Source organism: Onychostoma macrolepis, chromosome 13 (genome assembly GCF_012432095.1).
Source record: "Onychostoma macrolepis isolate SWU-2019 chromosome 13, ASM1243209v1, whole genome shotgun sequence".
Classification (NCBI taxonomy): Eukaryota; Metazoa; Chordata; class Actinopteri; order Cypriniformes; family Cyprinidae; genus Onychostoma; species Onychostoma macrolepis.
Window position 1 is genome coordinate 25,004,538 of NC_081167.1, and position 19,635 is coordinate 25,024,172.

The 19,635-nt window shown below is 35.8% G+C and overlaps 1 protein-coding gene across 5 annotated transcripts in view; it reads right to left on the reverse strand.

Annotated features, from left to right (window-relative positions):
- Positions 1-19,635, reverse strand: part of crtac1b (cartilage acidic protein 1b) — a 91,145-nt gene that overhangs the window by 60,662 nt on the left and 10,848 nt on the right. For 4 of the 5 annotated variants that reach the window (XM_058796412.1, XM_058796413.1, XM_058796411.1 and 1 more), the window contains exons 6-14: positions 18,697-18,831; positions 18,437-18,582; positions 14,867-15,003; positions 12,384-12,466; positions 10,698-10,798; positions 8,097-8,265; positions 4,384-4,529; positions 4,258-4,300; positions 3,116-3,259 (exon numbers count right to left, since the gene is read on the reverse strand). In XM_058796412.1, coding sequence (XP_058652395.1) covers positions 3,116-3,259; positions 4,258-4,300; positions 4,384-4,529; positions 8,097-8,265; positions 10,698-10,798; positions 12,384-12,466; positions 14,867-15,003; positions 18,437-18,582; positions 18,697-18,831 — 1,104 coding nt within the window. Of the gene's footprint in view, positions 1-3,115; positions 3,260-4,257; positions 4,301-4,383; positions 4,530-7,598; positions 7,981-8,096; positions 8,266-10,697; positions 10,799-12,383; positions 12,467-14,866; positions 15,004-18,436; positions 18,583-18,696; positions 18,832-19,635 lie in introns of those variants that run through there. The other variant, XM_058796414.1, reaches the window with a different exon arrangement.

The window sequence follows — 19,635 nt, forward strand, 5'->3', positions numbered from 1 at the left end:
TGTAAGAAAACATTTTTGTCGTTGTAAATAAAGATTATTGAAGCATGTTTTACCAAAAAAAAAAAATTTGTTGCTTGCCTTTTCTTTGAAATTTTGAATGTTTCTATTAATTTCTGAATTAAAACTGTTTCAAATACATCTTAATCCTACTTTTTTAAGCAATCATTGGGAGAAATGAAAACAGAATGACATATTACACAATAGTTGATGTGAAATAAGAATATAGAGTTGTAAACTCACTTTGCATTTGGTCTTGGAAGTGACAAATGTTTCAGTTCATAATGAAATTTCTGACTTGCAATCTTTGGTACCTTTTATATATCTGAGCACAGTTCTGACACATTTTTGAGATCTCATGGTCATGATCATAACAAACAAATAAATAACACAACCTGCTGAAGCAACAACCAAGACTCAAATGAAAACTATTGTAGTACACAAGCATAAGAAAGTTAAGTATGATTAAATAAAAATAACTTCAACATTTCACATATAATTCAGTGTGTTACTTACTGTATCTTTGTAATTATTAGTAGTAAATTCGGTCCCACTTTATATTAGGTGGCCTTAACTACTGTATATTTACATTTAAATTAATAATTTGGTACAATGCACTTATTGTGGGTACGGAAAGTATTCAGACCCCCTTAAATGTTTCACTCTTTGTTATATTGCAGCCATTTGCTAAAATCATTTAAGTTCTTTTTTTTTTTTTCTCATTAATGTACACACAGCACCCCATATTGACAGAAAAACACAGAATTGTTGACATTTTTGCAGATTTATTAAAAAAGAAAAACTGAAATATCACATGGTCCTAAGTATTCAGACCCTTTGCTCATATATTTAACTCAGGTGCTGTCCATTTCTTCTGATCATCCTTGAGATGGTTGTACACCTTCATTTGAGTCCAGCTGTGTTTGATTATACTGATTTGACTTGATTAGGACACACCTGTCTATATAAGACCTTACAGCTCACAGTGCATGTCAGAGCAAATGAGAATCATGAGGTCAAAGGAACTGCCTGAAGAGCTCAGAGACAGAATTGTGGCAAGGCACAGATCTGGCCAAGGTTACAAAAAAAATTTCTGCTGCACTTAAGGTTCCTAAGAGCACAGTGGCCTCCATAATCCTTAAATGGAAGACGTTTGGGACGACCACAACCCTTCCTAGAGCTGGCCGTCCGGCCAAACTGAGCTATCGGGGGAGAAGAGCCTTGGTGAGAGAGGTAAAGAAGAACCCAAAGATCACTGTGGCTGAACTCCAGAGATGCAGTCGGGAGATGGGAGAAAGTTGTAGAAAGTCAACCATCACTGCAGCCCTCCACCAGTCGGGGCTTTATGGCAGAGTGGCCCGACGGAAGCATCTCCTCAGTGCAAGACACATGGAAGCCCGCATGGAGGACTCCAAGGTGGTGAGAAATAAGATTCTCTGGTCTGATGAGACCAAGATATAACTTTTTGGCCTTAATTCTAAGCGGTATGTGTGGAGAAAACCAGGCACTGCTCATCACCTGTTCAATACAGTCCCAACAGTGAAGCATGGTGGTGGCAGCATCATGCTGTGGGGGTGTTTTTCAGCTGCAGGGACAGGATGACTGGTTGCAATCGAGGGAAAGATGAATGCGGCCAAGTACAGGGATATCCTGGACGAAATCCTTCTCCAGAGTGCTCAGGACCTCTGACTGGGCCGAAGGTTTACCTTCCAACAAGACAATGACCCTAAGCACACAGCTAAAATAACGAAGGAGTGGCTTCACAACAACTCCGTGACTGTTCTTGAATGGCCCAGCCAGAGCCCTGACTTAAACCCAATTGAGCATCTCTGGAGAGACCTAAAAATGGCTGTCCACCAACGTTTACCATCCAACCTGACAGAACTGGAGAGGATCTGCAAGGAGGAATGGCAGAGGATCCCCAAATCCAGGTGTGAAAAACTTGTTGCATCTTTCCCAAAAAGACTCATGGCTGTATTAGATCAAAAGGGTGCTTCTACTAAATACTGAGCAAAGGGTCTGAATACTTAGGACCATGTGATATTTCAGTTTTTCTTTTTTAATAAATCTGCAAAAATGTCAACAATTCTGTGTTTTTCTGTCAATATGGGGTGCTGTGTGTACATTGAGGAAAAAAAATTAACAAATGATTTTAGCAAATGGCTGCAATATAACAAAGAGTGAAAAATTTAAGGGGATCTGAATACTTTCCGTACCCACTGTACATGTTTTACATTGTACTTATATTTTTAAAAATACCTATATGTAGTTACATCTGTAATTAATTTATGTAATTACATTCATAATTACACTGTTGACCCATCCCTTACACCTTAACCCACCCTTAAACCTACCCATACCACCAAACCTGTCTCTAACCTTACCCGTATCCCAAATCAATAGCAGCAAATGTGTTTTGCAATACAATAAGTACATTGTACTTATTTTTTGATGCAAGTACATAGTAGTTAAGGCCACCTAATATAAAGTGTGACCGTAAATTCTGTGACAATTATTTCTGAAAAATCCTACATTAAAGAGTTTTTTTTTTTTTTTTTTTTTTTACAGTGTATTCACAAATTTCAAGTCGGCAACATCAAAGCTCCAAAAGTATCAAAAATTTATTTAAAACACTTTGGTCTGATGAAGAGCCTGCCTGCTCAAAACGTCACACGCTATGCATAAGTTTTTTAAATACATTTTTGATACTTTTGGAGCTTTGGTGTTGCCAACTTTACATTTAAAATTTTTCTACTTGTTTTTTAGTCGAGCACCCATTTGAGATTGATGTGCGTGCTTTTTCTTACTTTTTGTTTTTTAAAAATGAATTGGGAGAAATAAATAGAAAGATATTAGAAAATAGTTGATGTAAAATAAGAATATACAATTAATTAATTAGCATCATTTGGTCTTGGAAGTGAGAAATGTTTGAGTTCATATTTAAATTTCTGACTTGCTAACTTTGGTATCTTTGCAAATCTGAGCACAGTTTGACAAATTATTGCCCCAAAGCTCAAAAGTGAAACTCTACCTTTGTGAAGTGAGGGCAAACAGCTTTTCTCAGGGGCTCCTTATTGCGTCAATCCACCCTAATCATCTGGCTTTAGTCTCAACTCACCTACACATGCTGTCCCTTCGTCATTAGGCTCGTATCCCTGGTTACACCTCTTGTTTGCACGGCACTTGAAGCTCCCGTAGGTGTTGGTGCAGACGGGTCGCTCAGAGGGACAGACGGACGGAAACTGTGTGCACTCGTCTTGGTCTAGACAATGAAGAGGAGTGGAACAAACATGCAAAGTTTAAGAAGTGACAACCACATTTTTTTGTGGGAGTGAAAACTTTTAGATATCTTTATACTGAATGTGTGCATGGAACAAAGAAGTCACTCCTAAACCCCAAACTCATATAGCTACATACACACTGTCAGTTTTTGGGATTGACAACCGCATTTACTTTACAGGTGTGAGTCTCGAAATATCTCGTTCACACAGTAGTTTACTATGAGGCGCCGTACTGGACAAAAGTGAAGCGAACACGGAGAGAGAGCGACAGTGCGCGAGAGAGACCGAAAATGCGTCCGAAAGAGAGCGAACATGCGCGTGGGAGAGACCGAAAATGCACGACAGAAAGTATGATAAAGTAAATATAATAAAGAGTGTGAGAGAGTGAGTTTTTCTGTGTGAACTTGTTCTGTGGTGTACAACGCTACTATTTCCAAGACGTTTAAGGGACATTTTATATTAAATTATATGATTTTGTTGTTTGTCAGGTATGGATCAGACAGAGTTAATTTTTAATCATCAATGACAAATTATATAAATTACGGTTCCTAAAATTTTTTGCTGAGATTATCTCAGTACCATATCTACTTGGTTTGCATCTGTTTCTCCAATATGACGATTTAATCCGTCTTTACTGTATGGCTCTGTACACTTTCAGTTCACTGCTCAATGCAACGATACCTTCAAAATGGCGCCTCGGTAACGTCACACGTAATAATACAGATAACTTATGTTTAGTTACACTATGTAGATTTGTTAGTTACATTACTTACATTCAACTAATGTAAGCAGTGTTGACAACATGGAATTCTACTTGGTGTAGGGCAATAGCACATACAGTTTGTACAGTATAAAAACCATTACACCTATGGGATGTCCCCACTTTTCACAAAAACAAACGTGTGTTTGTGTGTGTGCATACGTTTATGGGATTTAGGCCTATGGGAAGTTAAAGGTCATGTCGCTCAAAAAAACTTACCAGTGCAACGGCCATTTTCATTGACCTCAAATCCTGGTCCACACTGTGAAAAGAAAGAGCATTTGTACAACAGTTAAACCCCTCAAATAAAGAAGAACACATGAGTATGACAGGTAGGGTAAGTACCTCGATCTCCACCACTTGGGTCGCCTCTTCCTCGTTCTCAGGGTAATAGATCTCCATCACTTTGTTCATATCGCTGGGCTCCAGAGCTCTCGCCACAGAACGTCCATCTGGCCAGAACACTTCCACACTGGTGGCCACATCTTTCCCTGTCAGGGCGGCAAAGCAGCAATCCTTTCAGTACTTCATGAACAGTCCATCTTTATAACTTCCCCTCAGGCTTAGGAGACATAATGAATGATTTATTTTCTTAATGTACAGCTCCCCATGGAAAAATACTATTCTGGAGAAAGGGCCCTCCCAAGAAGTTTCTCGGCAAAAGCCAGGTTGGAATAGGCTCTGGTTTGGCACAGACCACATAGACTCTTAAACAAATGCACAAGAATGCGTTCAGTCTAAGCTGTGGGCAGCGTCGTGAGCAGCGAGGCCTGAACACGTCTCATTTGATGTCGGCAGAACCGGTTTCTCATGACTGCCGGTGTGTGGGGTTCACAGGCCAGAGAGTTTCTGGCATAGCAGTCACTGAGGCATTAAAGCAATGAGGTTCTCATATGCCAGACCGATGAAATCTGTCTGTTGTTCGGTGGCTGAAATAAGGAGCCATATAAATGGCATGGTGGTTGGAAAGCACTTCATTTAAGAAGGTTTACAGAAGCATCCATTTACTACCTTCAATCTGATTGTCAGAGACACTTTCTCACAGACGGCGAGGACAGTAATTAACACGGCCGTTAGAGGAGACAGTCGCAGTGATCATGAACAGAGAGATCATCCATTGGAAATGAATGTGGTGGAGGAGGAAGGCAGAACTTCAAAGGAGTTCAAATGAGGAAGGACAGGGTGGGCGCTAGACTTTCTTTCCATTATAGCCTTTGGTCAAGCAGGAGAGAAGCTGACTGCCTTCCCAGTTCTTAATTAAAGCGACATTTCTTAGGTAAACAGATCCACAGGGCTCCTGGCAGGACCAAGGCTGGCTCAGGTGCCTCGCGAGACAAAAAGCATGACATTTCACCAGCGGTTACTGAAAGATGCAGTTTAGTTGGAGAGGACAACTGAGAATCTGTCTGGTTTTTATTTAATAAAGGCAATCTTCAAATTCAGCATGTGGAAAATGATTGATGATTGCAGGGTTTAGGTAACTGCATGTAATACTGATAATATTCACTAACAAAAGTACCCTAATACACTAACAATTTTTTTTTAAATAATATATTTTTATATATTATTTTTAATATATATATATATATATATATATATATATATGTGTATATATATTTTTTGTTTTGTTTTGTTTGTTTGTTTGTTTGTTTGTTTGTTTGTTTGTTTGTTTGTTTGTTTGTTTGTTTGTTTTTTATTAAGATTTTACCATCACATCTGTTTTTTGTCAGAGAAGTCAAAATACACAAAATATAAAAAAATATTAATAAAAAAATTAAACAAATAAACAATTAACTATTTTTTTTCTGTTGAGGTGTATAAAGGTATTTTTAGTCTGAAAAATCAAAAATTTTTAAATATATATATATATAATTTATTAATTTAAACATAAAAAAAACTAAATCTGAAAGTCTGAATTTTGAAGAATTAAGATTCTGCTCTATTTAACTAATTACAGTCATGGCCACATTGGCCACAATTAATGGCACCCTTTTATTCAATACTTTTTGAAACCTCCATTTGCCAGTTTAACAGCTCTAAATTTTCTCCTATAATGCCTGATGAGGTTAGAGAACACCTGACAAGAGATCAGAGACCATTCCTTCATCCAGAATCACTCCAGACCCTTTAGATTCCCAGCTCAATGTTGGTGCTTCTTCTCTTCAGTTCACCCCACTCATTTTCTATAGGGTTCAAGTCAGAGGACTGGAATGGCCAGCAGAAGCTTGGTTTTGTGCCCAGTGACCCATGAGGTTTGTGTTTGGATTATTGTACGGTTGGAAGATCCAAACATGGCCCATTATAATCAGACCATAGAAGCCTGTCCCATTTGAAGTTCCAGTCGTGTCTGATAACTGAATATGCTGGAGTTTGTTTTTGGATGAGCTAGGAGAATTTTTCTTGAAACCCTCCCAAACAACTTGTGGTGATATAGGTGGTGTTTGACAATTTTTTATAAGGTTTTCTGACCCCGAGACTCAACTATTTTTTTGCAATTCTCCAGCTGTGGTCCTTGGAGAGTCTTTAGCCATGCAAACTCTCCTTCTCACCATGCATTAGGACAATATAAACACACATCCTCTTCCAGGCAGTTTCGTAACATTTTATGTTGATTGGAAATTCTTAATTATTGCCCTGATGGTGGAAATGGGAATTTTCAATGCTCTAGCTCTTTTCTTAAAGCCACTTCACTAATTTGTGAAGCTCAATTATCTTTTGCTGCACATCAGAAATATATTCTTTGATTTTTCTCATTGTGATGGATGATTAAGGGCTTTGTTTTCCCTCCTATTTATATTTCTGTGAAACAGGAAGCCATGGCTGGATAATTTCATGTTCATAATCACCCTGGAGTGCTAAAAATTGTGAATATGAATGGGAATATACTTCAGAGATATTTTACTCATTAGAATTTCTAGGGGTGCCAATAATTGTGTCCAACATGTATTTGAGAAAAAAATATTTATTTCATAATGATATTTCCCGCCATTTTAAATTCTTATTATCTAATGAAATGTTAGATTTCTGTGATTTTTTAAATAAAAGATCAAAAGGATTAACAATGCAGATTAATTTTCACAGCCATCTTTGATCATATTTACCAAGGGTGCCGATATTTTTGGCCATGACCGTAGGTCACTAAGCAAATATGTTGCACCCCGTTTAATCTGAAACATGACTGAGAATTTTATTAAAAACTAAAGTCGCACCATGAGATATAAACTCACAAATGTGAAATGTATAGTCGCCTACTGTGAGAAATAAAGATGCACTTGTGAGATATAAGGTACCATTGTTAGATATTAGGACAAAGTCACCATTTCAAGAAATAAAGCTGCAATTGTGAGATAAAAATGTGTTAAAAACGGGTGTTAAAAAAAAAAAATTTAAAAAATCGACTTCCATAATCTGACAACATAAACTGTACTATGGATTTATTTTGTAGAGCAGATATTTTACATCAATTTGCAAACACTCTTACTGAAAGAAACATCGATGAGAGGCCTGAACACGTACGCACATATTTACGAGTCCTCAGGGTGATCCTGTGACCACTGATGGCTATCGTTTTGTTTTTCACAGCACATTCAGAACAATCTGAGCTTCCAGCTGGCAGCCTATTCCTGCCACAAATCTGTCCGATAGCTCCCAGATGAAACCATGTGCCTCCAAGCATCTGTAACACGGCCGACCCATGGGGAAAAGGTCCCGGTCTGCTGCCACCGGCTGCTGCACCTGCAGGCTTCTCTCCGGGCCTTCACTCTATGAGGATATTCAAGGAACCGGCCTCCACGCGGAGGATTATGTTACTGAGACCCAAAGCCCCCCGCTGAACATGACCTGGAGTTACATCATAATTGTTTCTCTGTAATGAGTCAGCAGAGCGAACGCTTGTTGTCCCGCTGCTCGGCGACCCTGAACATTTCCGAGACGGTGGATGCACTTATGAAATAGATATTTTACAGGTCTGGTCAATTTCATGTTCCTTTCTTAATGTGATTTTACCTGCAAAGATTTTTGGGCTTTTTAGGGAAAGAGAGTGGGAAAGAAATACATACCGAGTCCAAAGTGAGCCACTGGCTCCATCTCGCACAAGTACCCTGATCCTCCATCTATAATGCGCATGTGAGGGCCGTTTCGCTTGGTGTAGACTATCACCTTTGCCCCACGAGCAAAAGCCCCAAACTGTGTGCGTGGAATCACTCTGAGCCATTTATTAGATGAGCCCTGTAATGAGAAACCAACAACTTAAAACTCCATGTCAGAATAACACTTTCAGTTGTTAAACTTAAACCAGAAATGCAAAATACTCTTTTTAGGATGACCATGCCCTGGTCTGGAATTGCCTACAATGTCTGGCTTTCGGCTTTGTTTTCATACTTGCTGAAGGTAATGACTGAAAAGTAGTTTGACCAATAGCGTTCAGGCATTGTACATAATCAACCAGTAGTGGTGTGTGAGAAGGTGGATCTACAGAGAACGATCAAAGCAATGCAATTATGCGTATATGTAATATATGAAGACTGCAGAGAGCACATCAATAGGAAAATGAAGCCAAAACCTGGACATTTTAGGAAATTTTGAATTCTGGGAAAAGAGAAAGTATGGTCACCCTACTGTTTTGAAGCTATCATGATGCATGCCTAAAAATTGCAAATTATATCAATTAATTAATTAATTTTCTTCTAGACAGCAATGAGATTAAAAGAAGAGCAAATGGAGATTTTTTTCCACTCAGAAATAATTCCAAGATAATTTGCCAAATGTATGAGATTTTGAAATGAACTCAATTATATTTCTTCAAATTCTTCCTAGACCATATTATCTGATCTATGCTATCCACATTCATGTTATAATGTATTTCTATCATTTTTTTTTTGTTTTATTTCTAATAATCCTTGCAACGTAGAGGTATTATTTTCTTTGAGACTTCCGATTTATTAAGCTGCCATTAGTAATAACTAGAAGAACATCAAAGTTCAGTATATAGTAAAACTATTGGCGCTACAAACCAGTCTGTTTATGACTATGATAATAAATCAGAGTAATATATAATGCCAATTTGTAGTACAAGCAGCATAAAGGACTGTTTTTGTAGGCCTACAGGTAAAATAACTGGAAGCAGCACGCATTCGAGTTACAAATGACCGCGGCTGATTGTCTCATTTGCAGAGCTGGGTAGTAACTGATTACGTGTAATCTGGATTACGTAATCAGATTCCAAAAATTAAGTACTTGTAATTAGAGTAAGTTACATTTTAAAATACTCGTAATAAGACTACAGTTACTTTTTTATGGATTACATGATTACATATTATTTACACAACAGCAGTAATTTATTCGTAATTTATTCATTCTCCCTAATTCCTCTTTTTCATCTTTTACATTATCCTTTCTAAATTGGCCTTCTGCTTATATACATTCAGAAAGTCTTACAGTTTTGTGGACATTCACACATAGACTAGTCATTAGTCAGGTGCTACACAGCATTTGACCACTGGATTTACAACAATCATTTCAGGTTTAAGAAGTGTTTCAATACTGCATCAACTACTGATGAGCACATTCATTTTTATTTGAATTATCACTCAGTCGGTTATTTTACCATGTATTACTTTGGAAGGTGTTTGTCTTTCAAACACATTAAAATGCACAAATTCACCAACTTTTTTGTCATCTGATCCTCTTTCACCTAATATGTGACCCTGGGGTATATTTGTAGCAATAGCCAACAATACATTGTATGGGTCAAAATTATCGATTTTTCTTTTATGCCAAAAATCATTAGGATATCAAGTAAAGATCATGTTCCATGAAGATATTTTGTAAATTTCCTACCGTAAATATATCAAAATCTAATTTTTGATTAGTAATATGCATTGTTAAGGACTTCATTTGGACAGCTTTAAAGGCGATTTTCTCAATATTTATTTATTTTATTTATTTATTTTTGCACCCTCAGATTCCAGATTTTCAAATATTTCGTATCTCGTCCAAATATTGTCCTATCCTAGCAAAGCTTATTTATTCATCTTTCAGATGATGTAAAAATCTCAATTAAAAAAAAAAATGACCCTTTTGACTGGTTTTGTGGTCAAATATTTATTTTATTTTATTTGAAGTACCCCTGAGATTTTAAAATAAAGATTTTATTAATTCATTTTATAAATTTTTTCAGTAAGTGTTTTGATTAATTTGCAGTTCCTTCACAAACTCAGTTTGGGAAACCTTGACAAAATATAATATGTAATGCACTTCATGTTGTTAATAACAACAAACTGAATACATTTTCTCACTCTTTGTATGTTTATATCAATATGGTACAAGATTATCCTATTTAAATCAATGTGAAAAAAACGAGATGGCTCAAAGTAATCTAAAAGTAATCTGATTATATTACCAAAATTGTGTAATTACGATTACGTTACTAATTACATTTTTTGTCATGTAATTTGGAATCAGTAACGGATTACAGTTTGTAAGTAATCTACCCAGCTCTGTTCATTTGTAAATACCGCACTTTTACTTCTCTTAAGGAATTGTAGGGGGAAAAAACATTAGAGACGAAGTTGATACTAAAACCAAGAGTAGCTTATTTCTCATTGAAACCTTTAGTATTTTGCCTAAAAGTGGCTGACAGGTCTAAAACATGTCCTCACCTGAGTGACTCGATACACTGAGATGGGTTGAGCTGCACTTTCCCCGTGCGTCACCAGAAGATCCAGCTGTCCATCTCCATCAAAATCAGTCACAGCTGCCCCTGAAATACAGATCATTCTGCTCAGACACAGCTGTAACAAATGTTGTTTCAGGTTCTCAACCTTAATACATAAAAAAATAAAAATATTTAACTTTAGACCAGTTCTATATTAATACAGTGGCTTTCTAATGATGATGATGATAATTCAGATTGAGTGGTGACTGCACTCGATTCTAAATGTCAGTAAATGACCCAAGATGCAGTTACACACAAGCCTGGATTTATAATGCCATCTAGTGGTAGAGAGGAGATAACTAGGATTAAGGTTTGGAGATAAACTCAACCATCCCATCACAGCACAGTTTAGTTGTTTGTTCATCTACACCAAAAACCCATAATTTCTATACTATATGTGACACTGGACCACAAAACCAGTCTTAAGTCGCTGGGGTATATTTGTAGCAATAGCCAAAAATACATTGTATGGGTCAAAATTATTGATTTTTCTTTTATGGCAAAAATCTTTAGGACATTAAGTGAAGATTATGTTCCATGAAGATATTTTGTAAATTTCCTACTGTAAATATTTCAAAACTTAATTTTTGATTGGTAATATGCATAGCTAAGAACTTAATTTGGACAACTTTAAAGGCGATTTTCTCAATATTTAGATTTTTTTGGACTCTCGGATTCCAGATTTTCAAATAGTTGTATCTCGGCCGAATATTGTCCTAAAATATTGTTTAGGAAAATTGAATATTGTTCGAAAAATTGACACTTAAGACTGGTTTTGTGGTCCAGGGTCACATATGTGTGCCCAATTAACATACACTACTGTTCAATACTGTATTTACACTAAAAGTTTGGGGTCAGTAAGTTTTTTTTTTTATGTTTTTGAAAGGAAAAAAAAATACATGAAACAATAAAGTGAATATTATTACAATTTAAAACAACTGTTTTAATATATTTTAAAAATGTTATTTATTTCTGTGATGATAAAGCTGAATTTTCAGCATCCATTATTCCAGTCTTCAGTGCCACGTGATCCTTCAGAAATCATTCTAATATGCTGATTTGCTGCTCAAAATAACATTTCTTATTATTAACAATTTTGAAAACAGTTGTACTGCTAAATATTTTGCGAAAACCATCACACCTTTTTCAGGATTCAAAATAGGTGAAATATAATGTTCAGTTTAATGCTGAATAAAAATAACTAAAAAAATCTTAATGACCCCAAACATTTGAACAATAGTGTACATTTTTCACTAGCCATGTCAAAAAAAAGAGAGGATGCACACTGGAGACTCTCATAGTATTAACTAAAGTTAGTTTTAAATTTATCCCCAAAAAAAAAAAAAAAAGTTTAAGCACAGTGGATGATTGACAAGCAAGTATGGTACTTTGCATGTGATGTGGTGACATGCTTTGAAACAACATGAAGTTGAGACCATTAATAGTCCTTCATAACTAAAAAAAAAAAAAATTAAAATAATAATAATAATAATAAATGAAAAGCTTTGGTTCATTTTGAAGTTATTTTAAGGGGAAAATCTTAATTTATAATTTGTAAAACTCATGAAATGGATTTACAAAATAAACAGTCCTACATTTTAATGGAATGAACAAGCCAAATCCTTCGTACCGGTTCCCCGTCCCTCTGGTTCGGCGGCCTCCCCGACGTTCAGCTCCTCGATCTGTGGATCTCCGTGTTCTCTCCGAGAAACTCTGCCATGGTAAAGATTAATTACTTACTCGTTTTGCCTTTTGGCTTGAGAGAGCTCCACACAAAGGAACAGTCAAAGACAAATGTACCTTGTCAGCTGCATGTTATACAACATGTCTCAAAGGAGATATTCATTTACGGGCTCATGAAACCCCCACAATATTGATTCAGTTAAAACATTTCTAGGGCTGGAAGTTCATACTTTATATTTTGATGATTAATAATGCTAACTAAAAAGTTTCTTTATATAAAAAAGCTTAAATCTTTGCTTTCTGAGAACCGAGGTCCAGACTGTTTGAGTATGGGATTAGAAACTAATTTAAAACAATGTTCTGTTTAATGCTACATCCAGTCTTCTCATTAGAAAGCCATCGTGTAACGGGTGAGGTCGGATGTTGGGGGAATTTCCCATCAGGTAGAGTTGTGGTTGGACTGGGTTTGTTTGTGGTCTGGCAGTTGGACTTGCTGGCTTGTCGTGCCGCCTGGGCTTACCACCAAATCCCCAAAATAGAGAGAGAGTTTCCATAATTATTTCCTACCTTACAATGTAAATGTTAAAGAAATAACTCTGTTACATAATGATAATACAGGTCATTTTGATCAAGTAGGCAATTGTATAAATGTATAAAAAGATCCGAGACAGTTTACTATACAATCAATTGTTACATTCATTTTTTAATTGTTGTTATTTTTAATAAAACGATAGAATTTGTTTATATCCTACTGATATCTTGTATGGGACAAAGGTTTTATCAGAAAGTTGTTCTTTTCCATACAATGGAAGTGAATAGTGACCAGCAGTTTTTATTGGTAACTAAAACTAGAAGAATTGTTTACGTCATTACAATTAAAGCTAAAATAAAATAAAATATAAATATTAGATTAAAAACCCTCTAAACTAACTGTATAAAATTTAAAAAATGAAAATAATTTAGAAAACTAAAATTGAAATGAAAATTAATTCAAGCTAAATATAAATATTACAGAAAATACAAATTAAAAGAGCACAAAACAAAATTACTAAAATTAAAATAAAATATACATTTAAAATGCAATTATAAAGCAATTATAAAATAAAAGCAAAATATTTTTCTCGGTCACTTTGGTGCATTTCTCAAATCGTCCTCAATATTTGCAAAGAAGTATGTGCATTTCTCAAAACAATTTGTACAAACAGCACCACACAATGGATTTCCTGCAAAAGCTCAGGAAGTTCATCTCTCAAAAGTAAGTATTTATGTCAATGAACATATCAGTGCCATCAGAATGAAAAGTCCTTGTCTCATTGGTCACAAACAAGATAGTCAAAATGCTTAGTCATGTTGTCAATATAACAGTGCACTCTGTTAGTATACCTGATATAAACTATTGCAATAGTTTAGATGACAGTTACTGTATTGAAATGCAGAAGGCTGCACTTTTTATGTATGCCGTATATCCATTTCAAAAATACAAATTTACACACTACTGTATGCGGGATATTGATTGAAAGAGACCGTTTCGAAATGTTTGAATTATTGAGGATATGATCGATCTCCCGATACTTAGCTGCACCCTTCAGCCATTGTAAGGACATGATTGACAACATGGTCCACAACAGTGGCCCTTATTTCATCTGATATGCGCCTCTGCCCTTGGCCTCTTCTGCCTCTTCCTCTGTTTCGCCTCTGTACCCTTCCACCATGCGTCCTTACTCCTCTTCTTCATCTCGGCTGTTGACCCTGATCATTTTCTGGATGTTCATCCACTGTCAGAACTTGTAACTCTTGTGTTCTCCTCTGTCTATAAGCTTTCCAATTGAAGGTTCATGAGATGCACCTTTGAGCTATTTAAGAGAACTGGTTTATAATTGGTTGATCTATATTCTCTTCATTGGTGAAAGTCAAGATTCACTTGCACAATTCATGGCAAATTTACAAAAAGTCTAATAGAAATGTGTAGAAAATATGCTTGAGAGTTTATGACAACTAGATCAACCATTTTGCATTTAACGACTTATATGATGAACTAATGACTAGATGTTTTGAGGGGAAAGACTATAGCACAGAGAACTATATAATGCATTTTGAGCAACATGATATTAGCAACTGAAAATGAAGGAAACCGCAGACAAATGTACATAATCAGATGCATGAATGTACCAAAGCAATCGCAATTTGTTCAAAAGAATGAGAAACTGCTTTTATGATATGCAGAAGTGACTAGATGATGTGGAGGTTGAACAAGTAGTTTTGAGAATTTCATTTCTGATCTAAGAAATGCACCAAAGCGACTGAGAAGAACTGTAATAAATATGAAAAATAAAAATAAAAATCTGTGAATGAAAAATCCTGCTAAATATCTCCTTTATGTGTTCTGCAACACTCTAAGATGTAGCCTATGCATATCAGTACAGTACACACCTGAACAGTCTGTTGGCTGATGGTCCTCTGTAGGCAATGTTGTTGAAAAAAACCTCCAGTTCATTGTCATTATCAAAGTCGGCTGTGATGACAGTGCGAACAGGAGATGGCATGGAAAACTTCTGTGTGGCGATGTCCTGGTACAGAGAATATCAGCATATCAAAATTTGAAACACCACAGTGTTGACACTCTTTACACTTGGGAAAATCAACTGAAGAACATCTTCCTTATAATACAGTTGTCTCTATAGATTAAACGGGGACGGGGAAGTATTTTTTCCTTCACTGACAGGAGAGCATCAGCTTTAAGATTTGGAGTGTCAGATGCATGATATCTATGACATAAAGATCTAAGCTGCAGGTAAATCACAGTCTAAAAACTTCAGGGAGTGGGAGCAGAGAAAAGTAACTGCTATCGTCGCGCTTCAATAGTGCAGCAACGAGTCATGGAAGAGTTATTGAGCATGCCAGCACTCTCTCAAGTATTAACCCCAATTTTAATTATAGGGCTCATAAAACCTGCAGGTGAAAGCCCATGAAGTGACCTTCTGCTGTCTGGTTGAAGGAGAGGTGATGGCCATCTCTGGACAGGAACCAACAGAGGAGGTACAGCTGAGCATGAGACAATACTGATCATCTCAGATAGATGGAAAGATGAGTGGATAGATAGAAACAAAAGAACAAAAGAAAGATAGTTGTACCACAGAGCGATAGATAGAAAGATAGAACGACAGAATTATAGATAGAAAGATAGAACGACAGAATTATAGATAGATAGATAGATAGATAGATAGATAGATGATAGATAGATAGATAGACAGACAGACAGATAGATAGATAGATAGATAGATAGATAGATAGATAGATAGATAGATAGATAGATAGATAGATAGAGATAGATAGATAGATAGATAGATAGATAGATAGATAGATAGATAGATAGATAGATAGAACGACAGAATTATAGAGATAGATAGAGCGACAGAATTATAGAGATAGATAGAGCGACAGAATTATAGATAGATAGATAGAACGACAGAATTATAGATAGATAGATAGATAGATAGATAGATAGATAGATAGATAGATAGATAGATAGATAGATAGATAGATAGATAGATAGATAGATAGATAGATAGATAGATAGATAGATAGATAGATAGATAGATAGATAGATAGATGTACCATATAACGACAGACAGACAGACAGACAGACAGACAGACAGACAGACAGACAGACAGACAGACAGACAGACAGACAGACAGATAGATAGATAGATAGATAGATAGATGTACCATATAACGACAGACAGACAGACAGACAGACAGACAGACAGACAGACAGACAGACAGACAGACAGACAGACAGATAGATAGATAGATAGATAGATGTACCATATAACGACAGACAGACAGACAGACAGACAGACAGACAGACAGATAGACAGATAGATGTACCATATAACGATAGACAGACAGACAGACAGACAGACAGACAGACAGACAGACAGACAGACAGACAGACAGACAGACAGACAGACAGACAGACAGACAGACAGACAGACAGACAGACAGACAGATAGATAGATAGATAGATAGATAGATAGATAGATAGATAGATAGATAGATAGATAGATAGATAGATCTTAGCCTTATTATGACTCACACATGATCTTCCACTAGCTGGTGTAGTGGTGTGCTCGTTCAGCCAAAGTTTAATTAGCACACGGAATAAGAGAGCATCTTAATCACAATGCAATTATACATGGCAAAGGTCACAATCCTCTACGCTGATGCACAAATCCTTCTGTAAGGTCTCCCATGAGACATTAACCCAACAATTGACCCCCATAAAACAGCTTCCTGCTGACATTTATCTCTGTGCTAAAGAAGCCAATCACTGCCACTAACACTGGGATCAAACTAAAGCTAAGAAAGACCTACACACAGCGCTGATCCATCCATACCAAACTCAATTACCTGACACACTCTGGTGATACAGATCCAAAGGTTCATGACTGACTTCTGCTGGAAAATAAATAGATAATATTTGGGGTTCATTACTTCTTTAATTAGTATTATTTATTTAAGAACAGGCTTGCTTACATAGCCTAATTAAACCATTAGTTCAAGATTAACAGACTTACAAATTCTGACTGGGCCCACAGGACAAATGTTTTTCCTAGACAACAATGTTCTCAAAGAGAGCAGATTGAGGTTCTTTAAGACTTACGCATTTCAGAGTATTATCTTGAGAAAAAGACCCTAGTGACCTCACAAGTGTTACATCTAGAGTTTCACAAGAAATCACAATGTTCTTAGGGTTGCCAACAAAATCTGGCATTAAAAGACATTTCAAGTTCATTATGAATTTAAACATATTTCATGAAATTATTTAAAGTTCAAATGTAATCTAAGCTAGACGCATTCATTGTCATATGTCTGTCAAAAACGGAGTATTTGTGACTTTCAAAACATGGATTTTGCCGCTGCTTTATACAAGCTGTGGTAGAATCACTATAATGCACAACCTCGTGTAGCTTATATTGTTTTGTTTTACTGCACCATAGAGAAGTTAACAAATATCAGCCACATATACTGTTCAAAAGTTTAGGGTCTGTTCACTTTTTTCCTGGCTGCATTTAATTAATCAAAATACAGTAAAAACAGAAATACTGTGAAATAATATTTCAATATGTAATATTTATCTAATCTAATATCTAATATTTCTAACTAAAATCTAATATTTCATATTAGAAATCATTCTAATATGCTGATTTGATGGTCAAGAAACATTATTATCAATGTTGAAAACAGTTGTGCTTCTTATTATTTTTGTGAAAAACCATGACACTTTTTTTCAAGATACTTTGATAAATAAAAATGTCAAAAGAACATCTTTTATTTGAAATAGAAGTCATTTTTAACAATGTGAAAGTCTTTTCCGCCACTTTTTATCAATTTAACGCATCCTTTCTGAAATAACGTTTTAATTTCTTTAAAAAGAAAATCTTACTGACCCCAAACTTTTGAAAAGTAGGTTATGCGAAAAATAAAAAAAATAAACATTTCTCACAACATTCAGACTTGATTCAGTCAAGCTATCAGCATATTTATAAAACTTCCTGGGTAAGTCTCAGGAAAATAAAGAGGTTCTTCGATCTTACTGTGACTAATTACAATCACTGTGCTTTACCAGATGAAACGAGAGCCAGGTCGCTGTGCAAACAATAGAACAATGATTAGAGAATAATTGAATACTCTAATCAGACAGCAGATGGTATTATTTTATCCTCTGTCTTCTCTCAGAAGGATTTAATTATACAGATCAAAATGTAGGGATCATGTTTTGTTCTGCATAACAAAGATGAAACCTATCATTCAGTATATTCACATCCAAATAAAAAAAAAACAACAACTAGATTTGCATTTCCTGGGGGAAACACCAGTGTTTTGAAGGCAGCTCAGTAACTGTGTTAAAGTTTCAGGCCTGGCAAGCACTGCAGTAAACCCTTTTTTGCTTCCATTACAGCTAAAAGAAAATGAAAATAGTGATTTTAAAATCTGCACCTTAAACCTTTGCTTGCGATTATTGCTGAGTTGTAAGAATAAACGATGTGGTCCATTCCAGTTTCCATAGACAATGTCAGTCTTCCCATCCCGATTAAAATCTGCTAACGCCACTCCACGGCCATGCTGCATCGGGTCATCAACTCCTGTGACAACAAATACTTCATTGCATGTTTGCTGCGAAAGGCTAACAAACTGACCTTTCCAAAAATAAAAAATAAAAATCAGCAAAAGAAAGAAAGGCGCCAGCTCTTACTTACCCGCTTGTGCTGCCACCTCTGTAAATGTACCATCTCCGTTGTTGCGAAACAGGAAGTTAGGGCTGTACTCATTGTCACAGAAAATATCAGGTAGGGTCTGACTGAGGATGGGACCAACCACGACCCCCCGTCCCCCTGTAACACACAGCAGAGACGGCCATCATCACCAAACGCACAGCAGAAATCATTAGTGGCTTTCCAGTTCATTTCCCCATCAGCGGCTCTCTGCTGCTTTTGCTGACACAGACTCTGACTGCCCATAATCACATTATAGGGAGTGTGAACATGTGCATTTAACCAGCTTTACATCCACACATCTTACCCGGCAATCACTATTCTACAGCTCTGACCTCTAGTTGAATTACAGCAGCAAGTAATTCTTTATTTATATGTATAGCGCTTTTCATGATGAACAATGTTTCGAAGCAGCTTTAAAGGAAATTTTATTTCTTTAAGCTCAGCAGGACCAGGCTTTTCATAATGCTAAATATGAGCATGAAAGACATTTGAACAGAAATTTGAGACAGGGATCAACTTTAATTTGTTGGATTAAATTATTATAACCTTTTGTACTGTTACAGACAGATTAAAATAAAATAAAATAAATAAAAGTGTTTTGTGTCAAACGTGTGATAATATGTAAATAATGTAAACAATGTGAAAGAAATATGTGAATAAAATAATATAAAATCAATAAAAAAATATTTTATAATACGCATTTATAATAAAAATGAAATTAAACATACTGTAGGTGAAACCATTCCAGGTTTTATGCCATTTATACATGCAATAACAGGTGAATAATGTAAATAAAATGTGAAATATGAAATATGTGAAGTAAATAAATAAAATAAAATTGCATGTATAACATAAATCAAATAAAACATGTTGTTGAAATCATTCCAGTCATTTAAACGTGATAATATGTGAATAATGTGA